Below are 19,900 nucleotides of genomic sequence, written 5' to 3'. Positions count from 1 at the left end.
TGAAACGAAATCGCTCTCTCTGTTCTGGGGGGAGAGGGGGGCAGAGCAGCTCGCAATTCATTTTCAATGGGAGTCACTGGGTTTCACAGAGCAGCTCTGCTCCATGGGGGGAGGAGGGCAGAAGCCACCGAACACAGCCATGGAGCAGAGCTGCTCTGTGAAACCCAGTGACTCCCATTGAAAATAAATTGTGAGCTGCTCTGCCCCCCCTCTCCCCCCAGGACAGAGAGAGCGATTTCGTTTCAATAGTGTGTACAGGGCCTAAGACTGTTAGACTCTATCACTCTAGAAATGTACCAAAAACTAGGTCAAACAATCAATTTGGAAACGACAATTAAGTGGTATCAGCGTATCACCAGTCACCATGATACTCTTACTTTGACACATACATACATACTTAGGTGGATGTGCGCACGCCACGCACACACGCTTAATAAATTAAAGATATTATGATTCCATTAAAACAACACAACACACTGGCGTTTTATTTCAACTAATTTTATTTCACATTTATTTGTACACAATAAATACTGTTTAATATCCACTGGTATATATAACTGTGATACTCAATAACCTCTGTAGAACGTACACGATGGAAACGTGGGCAGTTTGTAACTGAATTTCAGTTTCAGATAGAGGGCCCAATATAATGCAAAATGGAATCAGGACCAGTAGTAAACTAAAAATCAACTTCTCTAATGGGAAAAGAGAATTGAGTCTGACAACTATATATTTTTTCAACGGAACAGGGTAAACATAAACTTCAAAAATAAGTTTGATGACATTCAGATCTCAAGGAGATCAATGAGAACACAGCAACATGGCTGACAGACATCTCTTTTCCTATGATCAAATTAAACAACATTTCAATAGGCTTTATCCTAATTCTAAAATTTACGTCCTATTATTTGCACATCCATCCGCTCCAAGCTCTGTAAACTATTGATATTTCAAAAAGAGAAAAAAAAGAAGAAACAAATATGATCAAAGATCATACCTCACTCTCAACCAAAGACACTACAACAGCTATTTAAGGCTAAATAAAACAAGAGCAGTTAAAAGAGAAAATTATTCATACCAATATAGTTGGTCAACAAAATGTCAAACAAGAAAATTTAACAAACATTGAATTGAACAAGCATCCACAAAAGAGACCAACCAACAATACTGAAAAGGAATAAAAAGACCTTACAAAGTGCTTCAGTATTTCAGTCAGTATACATTTCCACTGGGTAGCTATAGCAGCTCAAGGTGTTTTCTTCCTTGAAGATAAAGGCATGTCTGACCTCGCCACACCATAATATGCTGCTTGTAAATCCTCCGCCACAAACGGCAACCCTTTCCTTTATTCCTGACTGAATTTCCTCATCGACGGCCAATGTTGGCTAGGTTAGGCCTAGATTACTATTGATAATGAAGTAGCTAAATACTTATTTTACAACACAATAGCAAACACAGAGTATGTAGTTTCATACTGTAGGTACTACGTTTATCCCCAAGATGTTTAGAAATTCAACATAAATGAATGGGAAATTATTTTCTATTTTACCTTCCCATTAGGAGATTCTCCCTACTGAAATAACAAACCTCTTTCTAAAATTGCCACTTTTCCCTTGTTAATGTAACTTTTAGACTAGTTGCTTGTATTTTACTCAAAAAAGGAGAGGACCAGCCTCTTCTACACTGAATTTGTATATGGAGACAACCAGACATTTGGTTTGGCCTGAAGATACATATGTATGCACCTCCATTCCCAGCTTAACTTTGTTGCATAGTAATCCAATTGTAATAATTTCCCAACCAAGGCGGGACTCTCACAACTCAGAGCCCAACTTTCAAGAATAGTGATAACAAATACAGGTATGTAGGCACAGAATCCGAGATGCTACAGGCGGTTGTATAGCAAAGAGAAGGAGCAAACAATGAAAACTATAAACGGAGAAAGAGAGGACATGGCGGAGAAAGACAAATTCGAGACAGAAAGGCACATGAGTTCATTCCACCACAGCACTAGCTGGTACAATGTCTTGTGGGGAAATGGAAAAGGGAGAAGGCAACATGTAAGGGCCTCTCCCCGCCTTGCTGCTGTGGAGTGGGGATGGTCCCATCGCAGGGGGTTGGGGGTTTCCTCACGTTTTACTGGGAGCCTAGATCCACCAGGTCCCGTCAGGTTTGGACTGAAGGTTGCTGCCACCACCGGGGTGACACTCTTACACCAGTGTGATCTCCACCTCCTCTCTCCTTTTCACCTGTCCACGGGGATGCTGCTTAGGTGGTGGCGGGGCAGCACGAACCTAGCAACACAAGTGGAAAAGGCCATACCTTAAAACTTAATGTTCAGTGATCATCTAGCACAGGGGTTCCCAGACTGTGGTGCGTGCACCCCGTGGTGCGCAAGCGCTTTCTAGGGGGTGCGTGACATGAAAAGGCTAATGGTGGTGCTATGGTTTTATTTTTAAAATATGAACATATTATGCCAATATATATGGCAAGTATATGCAGAATATATGCCATATTCAGGTCCATATATGTGGACGTGTGGATATAGGAAATATATGTCTCTATATATCTTATATGCAACATATGCAGGCGGCTAATTTCAAATAATATGTCAGATATATGTTGCACATATAAAAATATATATGTTCATAGTTAGTTAGTTTCATTTATTGTCCACGTGTGGAAATTTAACAGCAACAACAACAACAGTAACAACATTAAACTCCCTGCAGAGTGGATGAGAGGGGTCATTTGCTATCTTGACAGCTTTTTTTCCCGAAGTACTTCCTTGTAGATACAACTTAATTGTTTCTGTCTCTTCCCAATGATTATTGAGGCTAGGTTCACTATTTGCTGCAGCTTGCTTCTACCTTTTACATTAAGATTGCCATACCACATTGCCATGTTAAAAGTCAAGATTCCCTCTATCAGGTTCTTATAGATTTTCATGATCGTTTCCATGATATGCTTGCGCACTCTAAAGGAGTTGAGCTTGCGTAGTAGGTGGAGGTGTTGGTTACATGTGGTCAGTATTTTCACTGAAATTGAGTTTGCTGTCAATATATGTGCCTAAGTATTTAAAATTGTCTACTACCTCCACTATTTGTCCACAAATTGTAATGGACTGCAGCACAGGGTCCTTTTCATGCATGACACGTTCTTTTGTTTTTGTCACATTGATCCCTAAGGAGCTTTTATCACACCAGTTCTGAAGAGATGACACGTGTACTCTGTATGCTTCCTCCCCCGCTGTGATATATTTCATTAACATGTGGGGGGTGCTTCAGCTAGGTCGGGAGGTAACGGGGTGCTTCAGCTAGGTCGGGAGGTAACGGGGTGCTTCAGCTAGGTCGGGAGGTAACGGGGTGCTTCAGCTAGGTCGGGAGGTAACGGGGTGCTTCAGCTAGGTCGGGAGGTAACGGGGTGCTTCAGCTAGGCCGGGAGGTAACGGGGTGCTTCAGCTAGGTCGGGAGGTAACGGGGTGCACGGCCAGCTAGGTCGGGAGGTAACGGGGTGCACGGCCAGCTAGGTCGGGAGGTAACGGGGTGCTTCAGCTAGGTCGGGAGGTAACGGGGTGCTTCAGCTAGGTCGGGAGGTAACGGGGTGCTTCAGCTAGGTCGGGAGGTAACGGGGTGCTTCAGCTAGGTCGGGAGGTAACGGGGTGCTTCAGCTAGGTCGGGGGGTAACGGGGTGCTTCAGCTAGGTCGGGAGGTAACGGGGTGCTTCAGCTAGGTCGGGAGGTAACGGGGTGCTTCAGCTAGGTCGGGAGGTAACGGGGTGCACGGCCAAAATAGTTTGGGAACCGCTGATCTAGCATGTTACAAAATCTTTATTGTGCTCCGATGATTAGCTGGCTTGCTCAGCGTATAGGTATAGCGCATACCTATAGTACTTGGACATGCAAAGAATATTAGATCCAGAGTCAGCTGTCAGCTGCCTCATATTTTACCTAACCTGGAAAGTGGCAGTACGCCACCACTTCCACTCTGTAAGTATCCCAAAACCGACTTGGCTCCATGTATTAATGTTTACAATTTGACCTGCTCCCACAGTGGTGCACTTACACTAGGCTTTCAATCCACAGCAGTGTGTGCTGAGGAGGATGAAGTTAGTTCTGTTATTATGCATTAGTAAAAGTGTGGTGGAGCTGACTCATGTAATCAGAGTTTAATTTAAGCACTTTGCCACTTTTCTGTTTACTCCCAACTCCCTTGTGGAGCCCAAAATGGCTTCATTACCAACAGCTCCCCGTTCAGCTTTCTATTCCAGCCAGCAGCTCACTCTGTAGCCTTTCTGAGGGTCCAAGCATAGATATAGAAAGGTAGATGGCTCATTCACCACTGCAATTCATTGGATCGACCTGTACCACACTGAGTGCAGAAGTGCACCAGACATGAGCCAGAGTTATATGGACATGACATGGCGGCATCCATGGCGGCGTCCAGTCACGTGACTCATGTCCCTTACTTTCATTACGTTCCTTGGCACTTACGTGGAAGCTTGCCCTCACTTTGGCACATACGCCCCAGAGCCGAAGAATGCGTCTATCTTTCTATGTCTATGGGTCCAAGTACTACAGGTATGTATCAGAGTAAAACAAGAAGGACTCATATCATAACTGCCAAGTGCAGCAAGCTCTTGTAGCTCCAGTTAGCTCGTAACATTAGCTTCTGTTGCCACTCGCGTTCCACTTACAAACCCCTTACCCTTACACAACAACAGCCAATACAGCTTCACGTTGCAGCGTTCAGAGTATGGGGTTTTTATGCCGTTCAGACTATGAGTTTTATGGGTAAGTCTCCCATTGGCATAGAGGCAGCCAATCATGAAAAGTGTCCACTACGGTCGTCACTACGGTCGTCACTATGAATACGGTCATCAGCACGGTCGTTAGTGAATGTAGTCCAGAGTCCAGACGTTTTTCAATCACCTGGCAAAAAGATAAAATCTGCACACAAGATAGCTACCATTTGCAAAGATTTATTATAGTAATATGAGTGACATTTTGCCCACTAAAGGCTCTTCCCTCAGAATTCCTCAGAGCAGCAAGCTATGTTTAAAACAAGTTAATTTAGGTAATTCTAAAATACATAATTACTTACAGGGCGAATGGTTCCAGAGCCTCCTTCACCTGGGTATTTGGGAGGCTGAGAGGAGCCTTGGATTGGACCTGAGGAGTAAATGCAATATTAATCAAATGGGATTTTTTTCTTTAATACCCATCTAAAATGAGTTCATTCCTCCAACTCTAATTTGTTCATCAGTGTCATATATATTTTTTAAATTATTCCAATCTCTTTCATTGCCTCGCTCCTCTGGTATTTTACTCCAGTGTTTCACAAACATGGGGCTGCGATCCAAAAGGTGTCACAGATGCGTACTGTACTGTAAATATGCATGCAAATCCAGATTTTTAACCTTTTCTTAAAAAATCACACCCGTGTGAAGTGAGGGGTCCTCTTATCATCATACATCATCTCATTCCGGCCAATCACAATTTGCGTCCTCACCTTCGTCTTCAATGTTTGTGTTTACACAAACACTCAAGGCTGGCCATTCATTGTCAATGGCATTCAATGTTTGTGTTAACACAATGTTTGTGTGTGCACAAACCCTCAAAGCTGGACATAAAAATGTAATAAATATATATCCCCCCTCCCAAATAGTGAAAATAGCGCATCTACAAACATGCTTACAATGGGGACAGAGTGGCATTCCGACGCAGGGCTATTCCGACTACGTAGCTTCCGCGTGCGGTTAGGATTAGGACAGGGTTAGTAATGCGGCAAGTTGGAATGGTGGTGTGTCGGAATAGCGGGCTTCGGAATGCCGCCGTGTAACGGCTTACGATGCATTGTGACTCGTTGTGAGCTTGTATCTCTGCTATTTTCACTATGTTTAGGGCTTTAGTTCATACGTTTGGATCCCATGGGGGGACACCAGACATCTCTTTTGGGTCTTGATCTGAAAAGGTTTGGGAACCCCCGTCTTACTCTGAAAGGGGCTTTTCACTGGTGCCGGTGGTGGCCTGTGGTGTCCATTTATATAGGCAGGTGGTCGGCCTATAGGAGAGGCTGTGGCGCTGGAAGGACTGGACTGCGGGGAACCTAAGGAAGGTGTCTGGAGTGGGCTGCCCTGACACGGGCTGCTGTGGAAGGGTCCAGCCTGGAAGGGGCTACGAGGGGAACGGTCCGACAGAACCGACGTGGAAGGAGAAGCCTGGAACGCAAGGACATATGCAATAAAGTTTAGCAATTTTTTACCAAGAATCATGTGTGTCTCTTTTCGACTATAAGAACTAAGTGAATAGTGCCGTGCGGCGTGCCATGTAAGATATTTCTCAGGTTCTGTTTTTTTTTGCTACGGCATGGGTTCAGTTAAGGTTCTCAGAACCTAAAATACTTTTATTACGTGTATTTAGACGGGACACAGCATATTGATGAACAATACATATCAATGCAATGTACTGTAAAATACACCAGATTTAGCAGTGATGCTAATTTACACCCGCAGTCCCCCTGGGCCCTTCTCAGGAGGTGTTACTAACCCTGACTTCTGGAAACCCAGCACTCAGATATTAGACTTTAAAACATTTTCTAAAATAGCAAATCTACAAGCTTACAAGGCATCACATTGAGGCGTGTTGTGAGCTTGTAGATGACCTATGTTCGCTTTGTAAATTTGACAAAAAACCATCACATCGCAGTTGTAGCCAATGAATGAATATCACTCGTTCTGTGGATGAGTAATCAACATGAACACTTGGGTGCACCGTCAATACATTCACATCAGTGTGTGTGTGTGTGTGTGTGTGTGTGCGTGCGTGTGTGTGTAGTGTACCTGTGCACTTCCATCTCTCCGGTTGTCTCCGTTCTCGCCAGCACAGTTCAGGTCCTCCACCAGAACGGCGGGGAACACACCAACGACGCCGTTAAACTCGCCCTCCCAGAAGCCGTCGTCCTCGTGGGTCTCCCTGCTCAGGATGCGAATGATGGCGCCCTCCGGGAACGACAGCTCGTCGTCCGTCTGCGCCGCGTAGTCATACAAGGCCTTGGCGAACGACACTGCAACGCCAAGAGATAAACCCAGCGGATTTTGTCGTCACATGCATTAGTTGTTTATTTTGATGGGGCACTGCCTATTAATGAAAATGTTGTGCCACACGTTCCTCACATTCCTAGTCCCTCCCCTGCACGACATCATAGGGCAAAGGCCGGCCGGCTCCACAATCACAATAAAACAGAAGCTGCCAATATAAGCTGCTGAGAACCGGCCCCCGGCGCTTGGACATTGACTACTGCGGTTAGTGTAATCGGCTGTTTAGAACAGTATTCTCTAGTGTGCTTTAGAGTTTTCAGTATTGTAGATCTGTGTTCTTCATGCTAACTAATTTCCTTTTTGCCCCTATACTCCTGTCTGAGGCTGTCTCAGTGTCTTTGCCTTTGGGGTCCCTGGCACCGGTAACAGAAAATACATATCAATGTCATGTAAATACACTAAGATGCAAATTTACATCCATCGTCCCCACAAAAAAACATTAAAACAAGCATACAATAGAGTACATTACATTACAAACAAAGCATACAAAAATAGAGGTACAGGACGGGTACAAAATGTGCAAAGTATATGAATTTAGAGCAAAGGCTAAGACTAAAACAGATTTTTTACTGGGCTCATGTGATATTGCACTAAGAAAATAAGAAAATGTGTATACTAAAGTGAAAAATTATACGCATTTGGCCGCCGACCCCCTTCTGAAAATATGTTGTTCCAGGTTTTCACGATTTTTCAAAAATCCACCATTAGAGTCTCCATTGACAGCGGGGCTGGGGAGCTTAAGACTCACCATTCGAGTCTCCATTGACAGCGGGGCTGGGGAGCTTAAGACTCACCATTAGAGTCTCCATTGACAGCGGGGCTGGGGAGCTTAAGACTCACCATTAGAGTCTCCATTGACAGCGGGGGGGCTGGGGAGCTCAGGTCTAAATGGGTTCAGACTCACCATTAGAGTCTCCATTGACAGCGGGGGGGCTGGGGAGCTCCGTCTCTGGCTCTGTGGAATTACTGGAGGAGTGTGAACGTGCGTCCAGGGCAGCCAGGGACTGGAGCATGCTGAGAAGGCTGTTCGACGAGGGCAGCTGCAGGTACTTCTCTGGAACATAGCCTACCTGCCCACTACGATTTTTGGCCTAGAAAAGTGGGAAATGCATAGTATAGCATGTGCATTTATTAATAATGCATGTATACCCCTGCCATCAAGACTGTGAACGCTTTTTTGAAAAATTAGGGATGCCAGGGGTAATTAATTAACACTTAAATTAAATTGTGATATTATCAGTAGTAGTAGCGTCCGTCAGCACACTTGGATTAGATCAGGTGGTGCTGAGGGAGCAGTGCTTTGTGTTGCTGTGCAGTCCAATTCGCGAGTGACAGTCTCTCCGGCAGTGATTGCATTTATTTTGAATGCGCTGCCGTCGCCTGCTGCCGCTGATTGAAGCTAGTCATGAAAATGAATGACCACGGGGGGGTTAAAGGCAGAAGCATGGATCCCCCTCCATCCCCAGCTAGCTAATCCAAGCCTGTATAGGTGTAGTGTACCTTGAGCCAATCCTCCATGTCTCCGTCATCAATGACCTCCAGAACCTCCTGCTCCTCAATGGTCAGCTCATCTGGCTGAGATGACTGTAAGGCACAATAAGGAAACAAACAAGACTTCATGTAATTAACATTAACTTCATTGGCTAGCCGCTAGAGCAGTTATTCCCAACCTGTGACCTGGGGAACAGAAGTCGGGCTGCGAGCGTAGTGTAAAACAATTGGCACAACACTAAGATTGTAATGATAATATAACAATATAGATTATAATGTAAAAACAAAATTACATAGTATTTGTTTTGCGGCTTTGTGTGTGCCCCCCATGACCAAAACTAGCCACAAAGGAGAAGGGTGATTCTACCTTGTAGGAGTAGAGAACTTTGCAGGTGAGAGGGTAGTTCCTCAGTGTGCTAGACGGACTAGAGCTGCTGTCATCCAGCACTTCTCCACTGTCTTCCGTCTCCTCTTCGTCCTCTCGCTCTAAATCTGCTGTGCCCTTGGGGAACAAAATAGGAGATGTGAGTAGTGTTGCCAATCGTCTCTTGAAATAAGGAATTGTACCTGGTTTGGAAGCTACAAACTAAAAGACGTTTGACGGTGTCCCTTATTGAACTGGCAAGGGAAAACTGCTCATTTGGGTTGTTAACCACTTATACCCAGTGTAGACTTAGTAAACTGGACCTGAATTGTATCTGTACTTCTGTATCTGTGCTTTTTTCTGTCAACACTGAAATAGCTGATTGCAACAAGTGCGTGCCTTATTTTTCGAAGGGATGCTCGGCTAGGTCAGTGTCCCTTATAGGTAGTTGGGAATCCTAGATGTGAGTGACTATACTCTTGGCATAGGACGAAATGGCCTATGCTTTTATGAACAATGATGGCGCATGTATGACAGCAGTGGCGGGGAGTAGAGGAGTTCTAAGAGGAGCGGAATTTCCCGTAGCGTGTGGCGGTTGAATTATTTTCGAAAATCTAGCTCAACTAATTTTTTTCTCAGCGGTAATCAGTCTGACCTTTTTAATGCCCCCCTCCGCCCGCAAATGTATTATTTTTCATTAAATTATTATTTGTAATTGATTAAATTGATTAGTTCGAATAACTGTCCCACCCGTACCCCCATATCATTGTACACTCTGAAGAGTTACATTATTGTTAAACGGCATTACTTAAGTCTACACAATTACAGAAAGTAGAAGAATTGTTATTTTGATCGTTTGCCTGCTGTCTCTCCTAATCAATAGTCAATACAGCATGACACTTTTCTACAACAATAACAAAATATTGAGGCTAAATTGAGGCAAAATGTCATGGTGGACCGTGGCTCAAGTGCCGAATAAATAATGGGCCTTGATATGAAAAGGGTTGAAAAGCACTGTGTTATGAAGAGCACAGTGAACTTACGGACAGCGAGGGGTCGTTGGCGTTGAGGTTGGCCCAGCGCTCGTTCTCCAGCTCCTCCATCACCTGGTTCATGGCGCTCTTCAGCCACGTCTCCACGGTAACGTCGGCCTGTCTCAGGAGGTCCAGGCGTGCCTCCGCCTTCACTTTCACCGTCTGACAGGAGACAACAGGAGACAACAACCGTAAATAACATGGCAGAGACCATAGACATATAAAGGTAGACGCATGGAGGCGATATTGGCAATCTTTCCCGAGATTCCTTGCGAAGCATAGCGGAAGCAAAGCGGAAGAACGTAAGGGGACGTTCGGTAGGCCAATCAGACGCGCGATTCCTTCTTTCCCAGCGGCACTTGCTTTGGCAATGTAAACGGAAGATCCCGGAAAAGACGTGATTTGATTGGCTAGTAGTCACTTGAGTGACAGCGACCGGCATCGACACAGCTTTACTTCCTCCTCTCGTTGCAGACAGGTCACTCCAAGGAACTGCAGCGACCAATGAGGCAACTATATTTTTTAATATCTATGGCAGAGACAATCCGATATGCGTCCTGAGATTTGACATCTGGCCCACTTCAAAAAGGTTCTGTGAGCAAAAGGATATTGATACTGGGCCATAGACGTTCTACTAGGGCCACAACGGCTCTGGTGTCATGGGGAAAAAAACAAAACCTAATCTTTTTCTGAGCCACTAGGGGGCGCATGTGGCTTGAGGCTGAGGCTCCTTGGACCCCAAGCAGAAAGCTGAGCTGTTTCAAACCCAAAAGATGCATGCACGCACGAAAGCATGCACGGAGGCACACACACACACACACACACACACGCACAGACACACACAGGCACACACAGACACAGGCAGGCAGGCAGGCAGGCAGGCAGGCAGGCAGGCAGGCAGGCAGGCAGGCGTGCACGCAACACACGCACGCACGCACGCACGCACGCACGCACGCACGCACACACGCACACATACACATTACCTCTGCCCTGCGAAGATTTTGTTTGGCCGCTTCCATCTTGATTTCCAGATCACTGTGGTTCTGTTCTGAAGCCTCCTGTGTCCCAAACTCCTCCATGGCCTACAGACACGGGTCACATGACAAAGAATAACCTTAAACAACGCCTGCCGTCAGATTAATAATTGCACAACGAGGAAAGAAAAGAGAGGGGAGAAAAAAAAGGGAAATCGTAAAACAACAAAGCTGTGCGAATGAGGAACGTTCAAATAATGACTCGATGACTTTTGAAGAAGAGCACATAAACAATAAAATATTCTAGCACGCTACATCAGAGAGGAGAAAAACACACACATACACACACACACCAGTCATTTCCCAGAACGTGGGGCAGATGTTTTTCGTCTTGTTTACTGGAAAGTGATAGAGGCTGGCAAGAACCGTTATCTTCACTGCTTAAGTTTCACAACTGGGCCAGGAGGGTAATAATAGTCAAAGACTTAACGTTACGTCACGTCATACATTCTTACCATAACACATTATCATTTCCTTCTGACACATGGCATTCATTAGTAGATTATACGATTTCCTGGTTACAGACTCTGTTCTATTCTCTGCTTTGAGGCCTTTAGGTTCCTCATATTCAAATGCAGTACAACAAAGGCTGTGGTCCTGCTGTACACATTTTACCCTTCAAACGTTATTCTCTTACATCCGATTCCAAATACTTACTTTTCCCAGCAGTAAATGCCTACTGTTGTGATATGACACTGATCTGATATTGTGATATGAGACTAGATTTTGTCTGGTACCAATCTACAAGCGCAGATCTATTTTATTAAGTTTTGAAAGAAGAAAATAAAACGAAAACAGACAAATTAAATATACCTCCGATATCAAAATGGTGGTATTTGGTCAAAACTATTTGATTCTGTCCATATCACCCAGCCCTAAGCCTAAAGCTATTTCAACTGTGAAGCCAAGCATTTTTGTTTTGGACAGAAAAATAGCCCTGATTTACCCCACAGATGTATTTCCCTGTATTTGACTGTGAGGCCATTAGCAAACAGTATCAACAAAACAATTTTATAAAACACAAATATTTACTTGACTCAGTGACTAATGAATGAAGCCGTGGCTCTCTGGCTCAGGTGGTAGAGAGAGAGGCTGCTTGGGAATCGGAAGGTTCCCGGTTCAATCCTCGCCTTCCTCTGGGTCCATCCTTGAGCAATGCACTGAACCGGTACCCGCGTGTCTGGCGCTAGCAATCACGGCGTGCTAAGAAAATCACTCCGATCACTGATTTTGCCCATTCTAGTGGGCAACTTATCAACCAATCAGTCAGAGTACATACAGGTATAAAACCACCTCATATCTCTAAGCACGCAATGCTCTCTCCTATCGCGGGAGTCCATTTGTGTTCTCACCTAGTGGTTTTCAACCAGTGGTCCTTGAGGAGGTTCCAGGTGGTCCCCCATGCAGCCAAATGATGGAGAGTTGGGAACCAAATGGACCCTTATTAGATCTTTAACTCTTGAGAGCGTTAAATGAAACCAAATGGACACATCCATTTTGTTTCATTTTACGCTCTCAAGAGTAAAATTATGTTAAACACCTGAAATAGGCTACTTAATTTAGTAAGTAAACACAAATAGGGCATGTAAAATTATTCTTATTTTGAGCAACATCTGCCTTATCTCGCTTATGGTACCACTTCAATGCAGCATGGAATTGTGGACAAAATCTTATCGAACGAAAACAAAATATTCCTTAAGTTTTGGGCCTGTGAGGCTAAATCTCATCAAATGGTGATCCGTGGCTTAAATGTAGAATAAATAATGGTCCTTGATATGAAATAGGTTGAAAACCACTGTTCTCACCCGCTGCGTGTGGACGATGCACTTGTATTCCCGTGCCACTCGGCTCGCCCACTTCCGTGCCTCCTTGTCCAGGCTGTGCTCCTCCGACGTGCCGTTCTCCTTCTGCAGCTGCGCGACCTACAAGTGGGACAGGAAATGGCACGGGACAAAGAATGTGACATACAGTAATCAAGATCTACCAATAATCCCAAAGTTCTCTCAGGAAGACATTAGCAGGAGACATTGAGCTAATGGTTTAACCACTTAAGAACCCTATGCTTTGATGTCAAATAGCTATGTATGTGTATACATTACACACACACACACACACACACACACACACACACACACACACACACACACACACACACACACACACACACACACACACACACACACACACACACACACACACACACACACACACACACACACACACACACACACACACACACACACACACACACACACACACACACACACACACACACACACACACTTTGTCATTTTGTAGATCCTTTGCCCTTTTTGCCAAATGGTGCCCTATTTTATGACATACCCAGAATAGGGATGCTAGGGTTCATGTGGTTAATACTGACCTATTAGATTTGGACAAATACAAATCCTGATGGTCCAAGCATGGATGGAACTTGTGTAACTTAGAAAGTTGGCTTTTCAGTATCAGTATACAAACCAGTTGTTTATCTAAACAAAGACAGCCAATGGGAGAGCCCTTCCTGTAGATATCCACATGCATAGGAACAAACAACAGAATCCTTGTATGTGAGTGTAGCACTATGAAATCCATGTCTTTTTGACTTCCGATTACGAGTTTCTAAGCAAGCTAGTTTAAGAAGTGTTCTGGTGGTATTGAGGGATATTTCCTTTCCTTCCGCACGCCCTCGTGTTTACATTCCCCAGAGAAACGCAGAGGCAGACAAACAAGGGGACATTGTATCAGAGGCAACATTCAATGAATAAATAGACCAAACTAGCAAAACTCAAGTACTGTAGTATCATCTTTGCACTTCCTGTTGACACGTTTGACTGACAACACAACAGACCAGTCAGAGTATGCTGTATGTTCCCTCTCTTTTGACACAGGAATGCTGGACTTTGTTCACAGCCTTAGGAACGCCCATAGACATACTATATATACATACATGGCATTGACATGCCACCCCCATATTAAGCAGTGCAGCTTGCTTTTCATGTGCGGTGGTGCGAATTGGATATCATGTCCATAGCACTCACACGCAGCGTTTATTGACACCCGCTACATTCGAAGCGATCAACCTTACTCGAATGTCCTGTTGTCTGTCATTAGCACAAATAGTGGACTTTGCATGGTTGTGGTATGAATCACCCAGGGCGGTGCACCCAAAACACGTTGGGCATCGAGAGCGATGAAGTGTGATGCTTGGGCGCAGACACTCTTTACCAAAGACATGCATGTCAGACAGTTTTTACCATGGACATGCATGACAGACAGGCAGCCTTTCTGTCGACACACATGGCCCCTTACTACACTGCAAGAAATAGGCCAGAGTCTAAGTACCTGAGACGAGAACCTTTTTTAAAATTAATTATAATTATTACTGTCCACATTAGGACCAGCTCAGTGGCCTTGTGGTTAGAGTTCTGCTCTGAGACTGGGATGTTGGGGTTCGATCCCATGGTGGGTCTTATCAAAGACTCTAAAAATGGGACCTAATGCCTCCATGCTTGGCAATCAGCAATCAAGGGTTGGATTTGGTTAAGTCCCTGCGACATACTGTACATCAAGCTGCCTCATGCTAAGGAAACAGGATATAGGCCCGGCCCTATGGGCCTCAGTGCTCAGCAAGGTGCACTTATCTACGTTAGATAAGGTTCTCTGGTATGAAAATCCCCATTTTTAATTTAAACAAATATCCGGTATTTAACATTTGTAACGGCTTGCCAGAGCCAATACGGCGGCCCCCGTTGATGCATTGCTCCAATGACCAGCAGTAGCCAATGACCCGGAACCGGGTCCCATTGTGGTTCTTAGTCCATGAGCCAGAGCTCCAAAAGTGGAACGTTAATTATGAATTGAGTGGGCAAAACCATACCTATATTAGATTGTTATCTCCATGAAACTTCCCCAGTTGATTACTTACACAAAGACAATGATTTATTGTATTACCATTTTTATTAAATATGCAAATGAGGCATTATATAAGACAATATGAAGGAATTTCTTTTAAAGCTACTACTGTGGAAGGAATATCATATATTAATTTACTTATATTGATCCTATAAACAATTTAATTTAGGTACAGGTTTTCCCACTCAATTCATAATTAACGTTCCAATTTTGAGGCTCTGGCTCATGGACTAAGAACCAAAAAGAACTGAACCGGTTCCCATTGGGAACCAACCGGTGGAAAAGGGGTCATGCAAACGCCTGGGCATGGTGTCTCTTCTGTTTGGTGTGGCAGAGCCCGAGGTTTTAAAAAGCACCACTTCTCTATCCGTAATGGCACACTTAACTGTCCTATTTAATGAATAACGTTTAGTGGTGGTCATTGAGCACTAAACAATAGTTAGTCTATAGTCTTAGTTCCTGCTAATCGTGAGTGTAAATTACCAGAAAGTAAAACAACTTTAAAAGATGGGAACTCTGTTTGTTCCCATCTGTATATTTATTAGGATTATTGCACTAATTAATTAAATAAATAACAGGTTACTGAACAAATTGTTGCTGATGGACAGAAACACTATATCTTCACATGTAATAATAATGAATAATAAAGTGGGGGGGAAAAATGAAATAGCTGATCTATGATTTCACAAAGTGCCACAACACAGCTTGTAGAATGTTTTTGCCATTTCTGACAACATTTTCAAAAATGTTCATCAGTGACATGCTCAAAACAGGGACCTCGCTTTGGGTTTTATATAATCAATGAAAAGTTTAAACAAGAACTTTGAAATGTAATCAATGAAACGTATTAACAAGTGATTGAATAATAAATAATGATCCATAAACACAGATTCTGTTTTCCATTTCCTGTAAAGTAACGTGTCTGGACATACACGTTGTGTGCCCGACAACAGCAATGAAATCATGGTCCAGCATCACCACCAGGCCTGTCACTGGCACAGCACTGGGGCAGCGTTGCCATGTCGGCTTATTATAAGAAACTTGGGCTTGCGTTCCTGTAAAGTCGCTTGTAAATATTGGACTCTACCGTGCCTGAGACAAGACAAACCTTTTCATTTTCAAGGACCCCAAAAATGATCTGTATTTGGCCACCGACCCCCATCTGAAAATATGTTGTTCCAGGCACCTCCCAGAAGCAAAGCTTTGAGTTAAAAACGTTCGCTCTGAAAGAATATATATTCCAACTTTGTGGCTCATTTTCACGATTTTTCAAAAATAGCAGATCTACAAGCTCGTAGTGTGCCAGAGCGCGGCACTCGAGTGAGCTTGTATATCGCATATTTTCAAATAGCCAACGTATAAAGGGTTCCAAGTGGCAATTAAAACTGACGATGCAAGTTAACTATGTGTGATCACACGGGTCTTTTGGGCTCGTTTTCCGGCAGCTTGTTTCTCTCGCAGATATCTGGCAACACTGCACTGACTGGGGTGGGCAGTGCAGAGCGCAGCGGCATGCTTAGCTTATCGCCATTCCTTCTGCTAACGTCATCTCATATAGCGAGGAGAGAGGCCTGTCGTCTAAGAAACCGTGAACGCGGTGTGCTCGTGTGTCCCGAGGCCTCCCAGCTCTGCTCCAGGTGGAGTCGTGTTATGTTATGTAAGAGGGGAGGGAGGGAGGCAGAGCACTGAGCAGCTCTGTAAGCTGCTGCGCTGCCGAGTCCCTCTGTGTGTGTGTGTGTGTGTGTGTGTGTGTGTGCGTGCATGTGCGTGTGCCGTGTGTGTGTATGTGTGTGTGTACTTGCAGGAGTGGAAAGTAACTAAGTTTATTTACTTAAGTACTGTACTTAAGTACAATTCTGGGGTATTTGTACTCGAGTATTTTTAATATTTAATTATAATATAATAATAATAAAACATACATTGCCCCAAGTCAGACTTATATGCATTTCAGCATTTTGAAAATATGTTTAAACATTTGAAAACTTGAAACGGGACATTCTGCATAATGAGTACTTTCTATTTTTGGTACATTTTAAGTACATTTTGAAGCCAAAACTTTTGTACTTTTACTTAAGTACATTTTGAATTCCAGACATTTTCTTTTAACAGAGTAGTTCTACATTGCAGTATTGATACTTCTCGGAGTAAAGTCGCTGCTTCTTCGCCTGGAAAAAGCATAGGTGGTTCGGGCATCTGGCTAGGATGCCTTGGCGTCTCCCTAGGGAGGTCCTCGAGGCACGTCCCACTGGGAGGAGACCCCGGGGCAGACCAAGGCGCAGTTGGAAGAAACACAGACTCACTGGCCTTAGAACGTCTCGGGATCCCTCAGGCCCAGGAGGAAGTCACTAATGTTGCTCTGAAGAGGGAAGTCTTGGGCTCTCTGGTGGAGCTGTTGCCCCCGAGACCCAACTACGGATAAGCGGTTGAAGATGGTTGGATGAGTACTTTTTCCACCACTGTGTACTTGTATTACTATATTTGTGAGTTCGGACCCACAAGTATTCTAGTACCGGTATATAGTAGAATTTGAGGAATGGGCAACATTGAGAGGTTATCAAAAAATAAATGTTTAGTGTTAGTTAGGCTTACAACTAAGAAAATATTTGAGTGGTTAGGTTAGGGTTAGACTTGGAGTGATGGAGTCATGCCTTATTTACACCAAGTTGCGTGTCATCCCCACCAAAATAAGATGATCTAATGGCGCTCTGCTGTTTTCCCCGCATGTTTTTGTTTACGGTAAATTAGCATTGATAAAATCACCCGCCCTAAAATTGTAGATGCCCTCGCAAGTATAGTCGTACAAATGTATGTGTGGGTAAGCGGGAGAGCAGAGGGGGCTCGTGCGCACTCCGATGAAGCCCTCTCACAATGCCCCCTTTTCACAGATGGGCCGTCCACTCAGCACTCTGCCTACCTCCTGGCCCCTCCCTCCTCCTTTCAGTACTACTCCTTTACCGGATCCCTCTGTCTAGTGCAAAGGGTGGTGGTGATGCGGGGAGGGAGGGGTGGCTGGGCACTCCACCACTAATGTTTTCTTTAGGAACAGGCTGCTGCTTGTTTGACGTCCAATGAAAACAACAAGAGCCGCTTGCAGTTTGAACAAATTGTCCAGTGTAGTCCAGAGGAGCAGAGGGGCGGATGGGATGGACGGAGGGAGGAGAGAAGGGGCGATGGCGGGCAGAGTCAGGCATGGCTGTCATGACTGGCATGCATGGGCCAGGCCAGGCCAGGGGCTCCCAAACCATTCCATGTCAAGGACCTCCAAACAGCCATAGCCTCTGGCTGTGGACCCCCTATTGTGAAATGGCTTAAAAATACATGTAGATTAAAAGTTTGTCCATTGGGACCACATGCCCTTCCGGTTATGTAATAGCCTTTGTCAGAGTACTGAGTACAGTACCTATTATTAAAGTATGATGTCATATTGATGGCAATCTGGGAAGTACCCATCGGCACCGGGACTCAGTGCCTCCCTGCTTGGCACTCACTCAGCATCAAGGGTTGGATAGGGGTAAGATCCCTGCGACATACTAGCGCCATGGCCAACTTGTACATCAAGCTGCCTCACGCTACAGAAACACTTCTTGAGGGCGGCAGGAGGCGTTTGTTATCATGCTCTTTCTCTGTTCATAGCTTAGTAGAGAATGGATTGATTGTTGAGGGGCGCTAGCCCCTCCTATATATTCAGCTATTAGTGTAGTTTTCCATCTTACACAAACATTAAATTCCCATTGACAATGGAGAATTTACATCATATGTAGACAAGCAAATCCGTATTTTGTCCTACACAAAAATGTAATTCCCATTGACAATGAATTTACATCATTATGTGTCTGAGCAAATAGACATGTTACGTCATGATGACGTACGATGATAAGAGCGCCCCTCACTTCACACGGGTGTGATTTTGTTGAAGAAGTTGGGGCACTAAAATAAAAACTCTACCAATTCAGACATTCAGTCATTTGAACAGGTTAGATAGGGTTCAAAGTTCATGGAGCATTGCTACATATAGGTGGAAACTATTGGACAATGACGGCCTTGTAGATAAACAGCAATGTTTATTACACCTCTTTGCCAGAGAAGACCAACCCACCATACTGTACAGGACAATGCTGAGTAGTAGTACATCTGAGGGCAGAATGACAGACTGTCTCTTTGGGCTTAAGAGCAGCATTTATATGAAACAATTACTATTGATAGGGAAACAGCTTCAATCTTTTTCCTACTAAAGCAGACCACAGGATGTAGCTTTGCATATTAACATACTAAATAACACTAAATAAGTTACATAGCGTAGTACCAGTTTAAGATTAACAAGATTTCCCTGTAGACTAGCGCATTAAAGGAAAGTTGCAGACTCACGATGGCTATTTTGTACACAAGCAATACAATACACAACACAATCTAGGGTGGCAGTGGCTGAGTGGGTAGAGAGGCTGTCTGAGAATCAGAAGGTCACTGGATCGCCCCCCACCCACTCTATGTGCGTACGTGTCCCTGAGGAAGATACTTAACCCCTAACTGCTCCCTCCGTGGGCTCAACATGTCCATCTCAGCAACCATCAGCTGGGTGAAGCTGCAAGGGAATTTCCCCTACAGGATCAATAGGTCTACCTTTACACAATAGTGTCATCATCAGCATTTAAGATGGACTTGACAGCCACTCGATAAAGTGACAGTACCATTCATATTGCAATCATGAATGGTACTGCAATCAGAACTGCACTCACTCCCTATCTTCCGCCGTAGTCTGAAAACCCATCTCTTCAGACTCCGTCTTAGCCCGTAGCACTTGCCCCAGCCTCAACGACCTTACAGGCGTAAGCAAAGGCTCAACTTACTGTATGTAACTTAGATAGCATTTGATGTAGACATAGCACTCTATAGTGTATACGCATAGTTTCATTATATAGATATTCCACTGTTCACGGTTCTTAGCTTTTCCTTCCCCATCCATCCTTCCT

The 19,900-nt window shown here is 44.3% G+C and overlaps 1 protein-coding gene across 1 annotated transcript in view; it reads right to left on the bottom strand.

Moving 5' to 3' along the window:
* Positions 1-493: 493 nt before the first annotated feature.
* Positions 494-19,900, bottom strand: part of LOC306927484 (F-BAR and double SH3 domains protein 2-like) — a 52,057-nt gene continuing 32,650 nt past the window's right edge. The window contains exons 11-20 of the mRNA XM_079507245.1: positions 12,827-12,943; positions 10,971-11,069; positions 9,997-10,149; positions 8,957-9,091; positions 8,599-8,682; positions 8,003-8,189; positions 6,841-7,064; positions 5,994-6,219; positions 5,103-5,170; positions 494-2,294 (exon numbers count right to left, since the gene is read on the bottom strand). Coding sequence (XP_079363371.1) covers positions 2,211-2,294; positions 5,103-5,170; positions 5,994-6,219; positions 6,841-7,064; positions 8,003-8,189; positions 8,599-8,682; positions 8,957-9,091; positions 9,997-10,149; positions 10,971-11,069; positions 12,827-12,943 — 1,377 coding nt within the window. The 3' untranslated portion in view covers positions 494-2,210. The remainder of the gene's footprint in view (positions 2,295-5,102; positions 5,171-5,993; positions 6,220-6,840; positions 7,065-8,002; positions 8,190-8,598; positions 8,683-8,956; positions 9,092-9,996; positions 10,150-10,970; positions 11,070-12,826; positions 12,944-19,900) is intronic.

This window comes from Electrona antarctica (genome assembly GCF_951216825.1).
Source record: "Electrona antarctica genome assembly, chromosome: 8".
Taxonomy (NCBI): Eukaryota; Metazoa; Chordata; class Actinopteri; order Myctophiformes; family Myctophidae; genus Electrona; species Electrona antarctica.
Note: the sequence above shows the minus strand (reverse complement) of the source record. Positions and strands in the feature narration are given on the sequence as shown.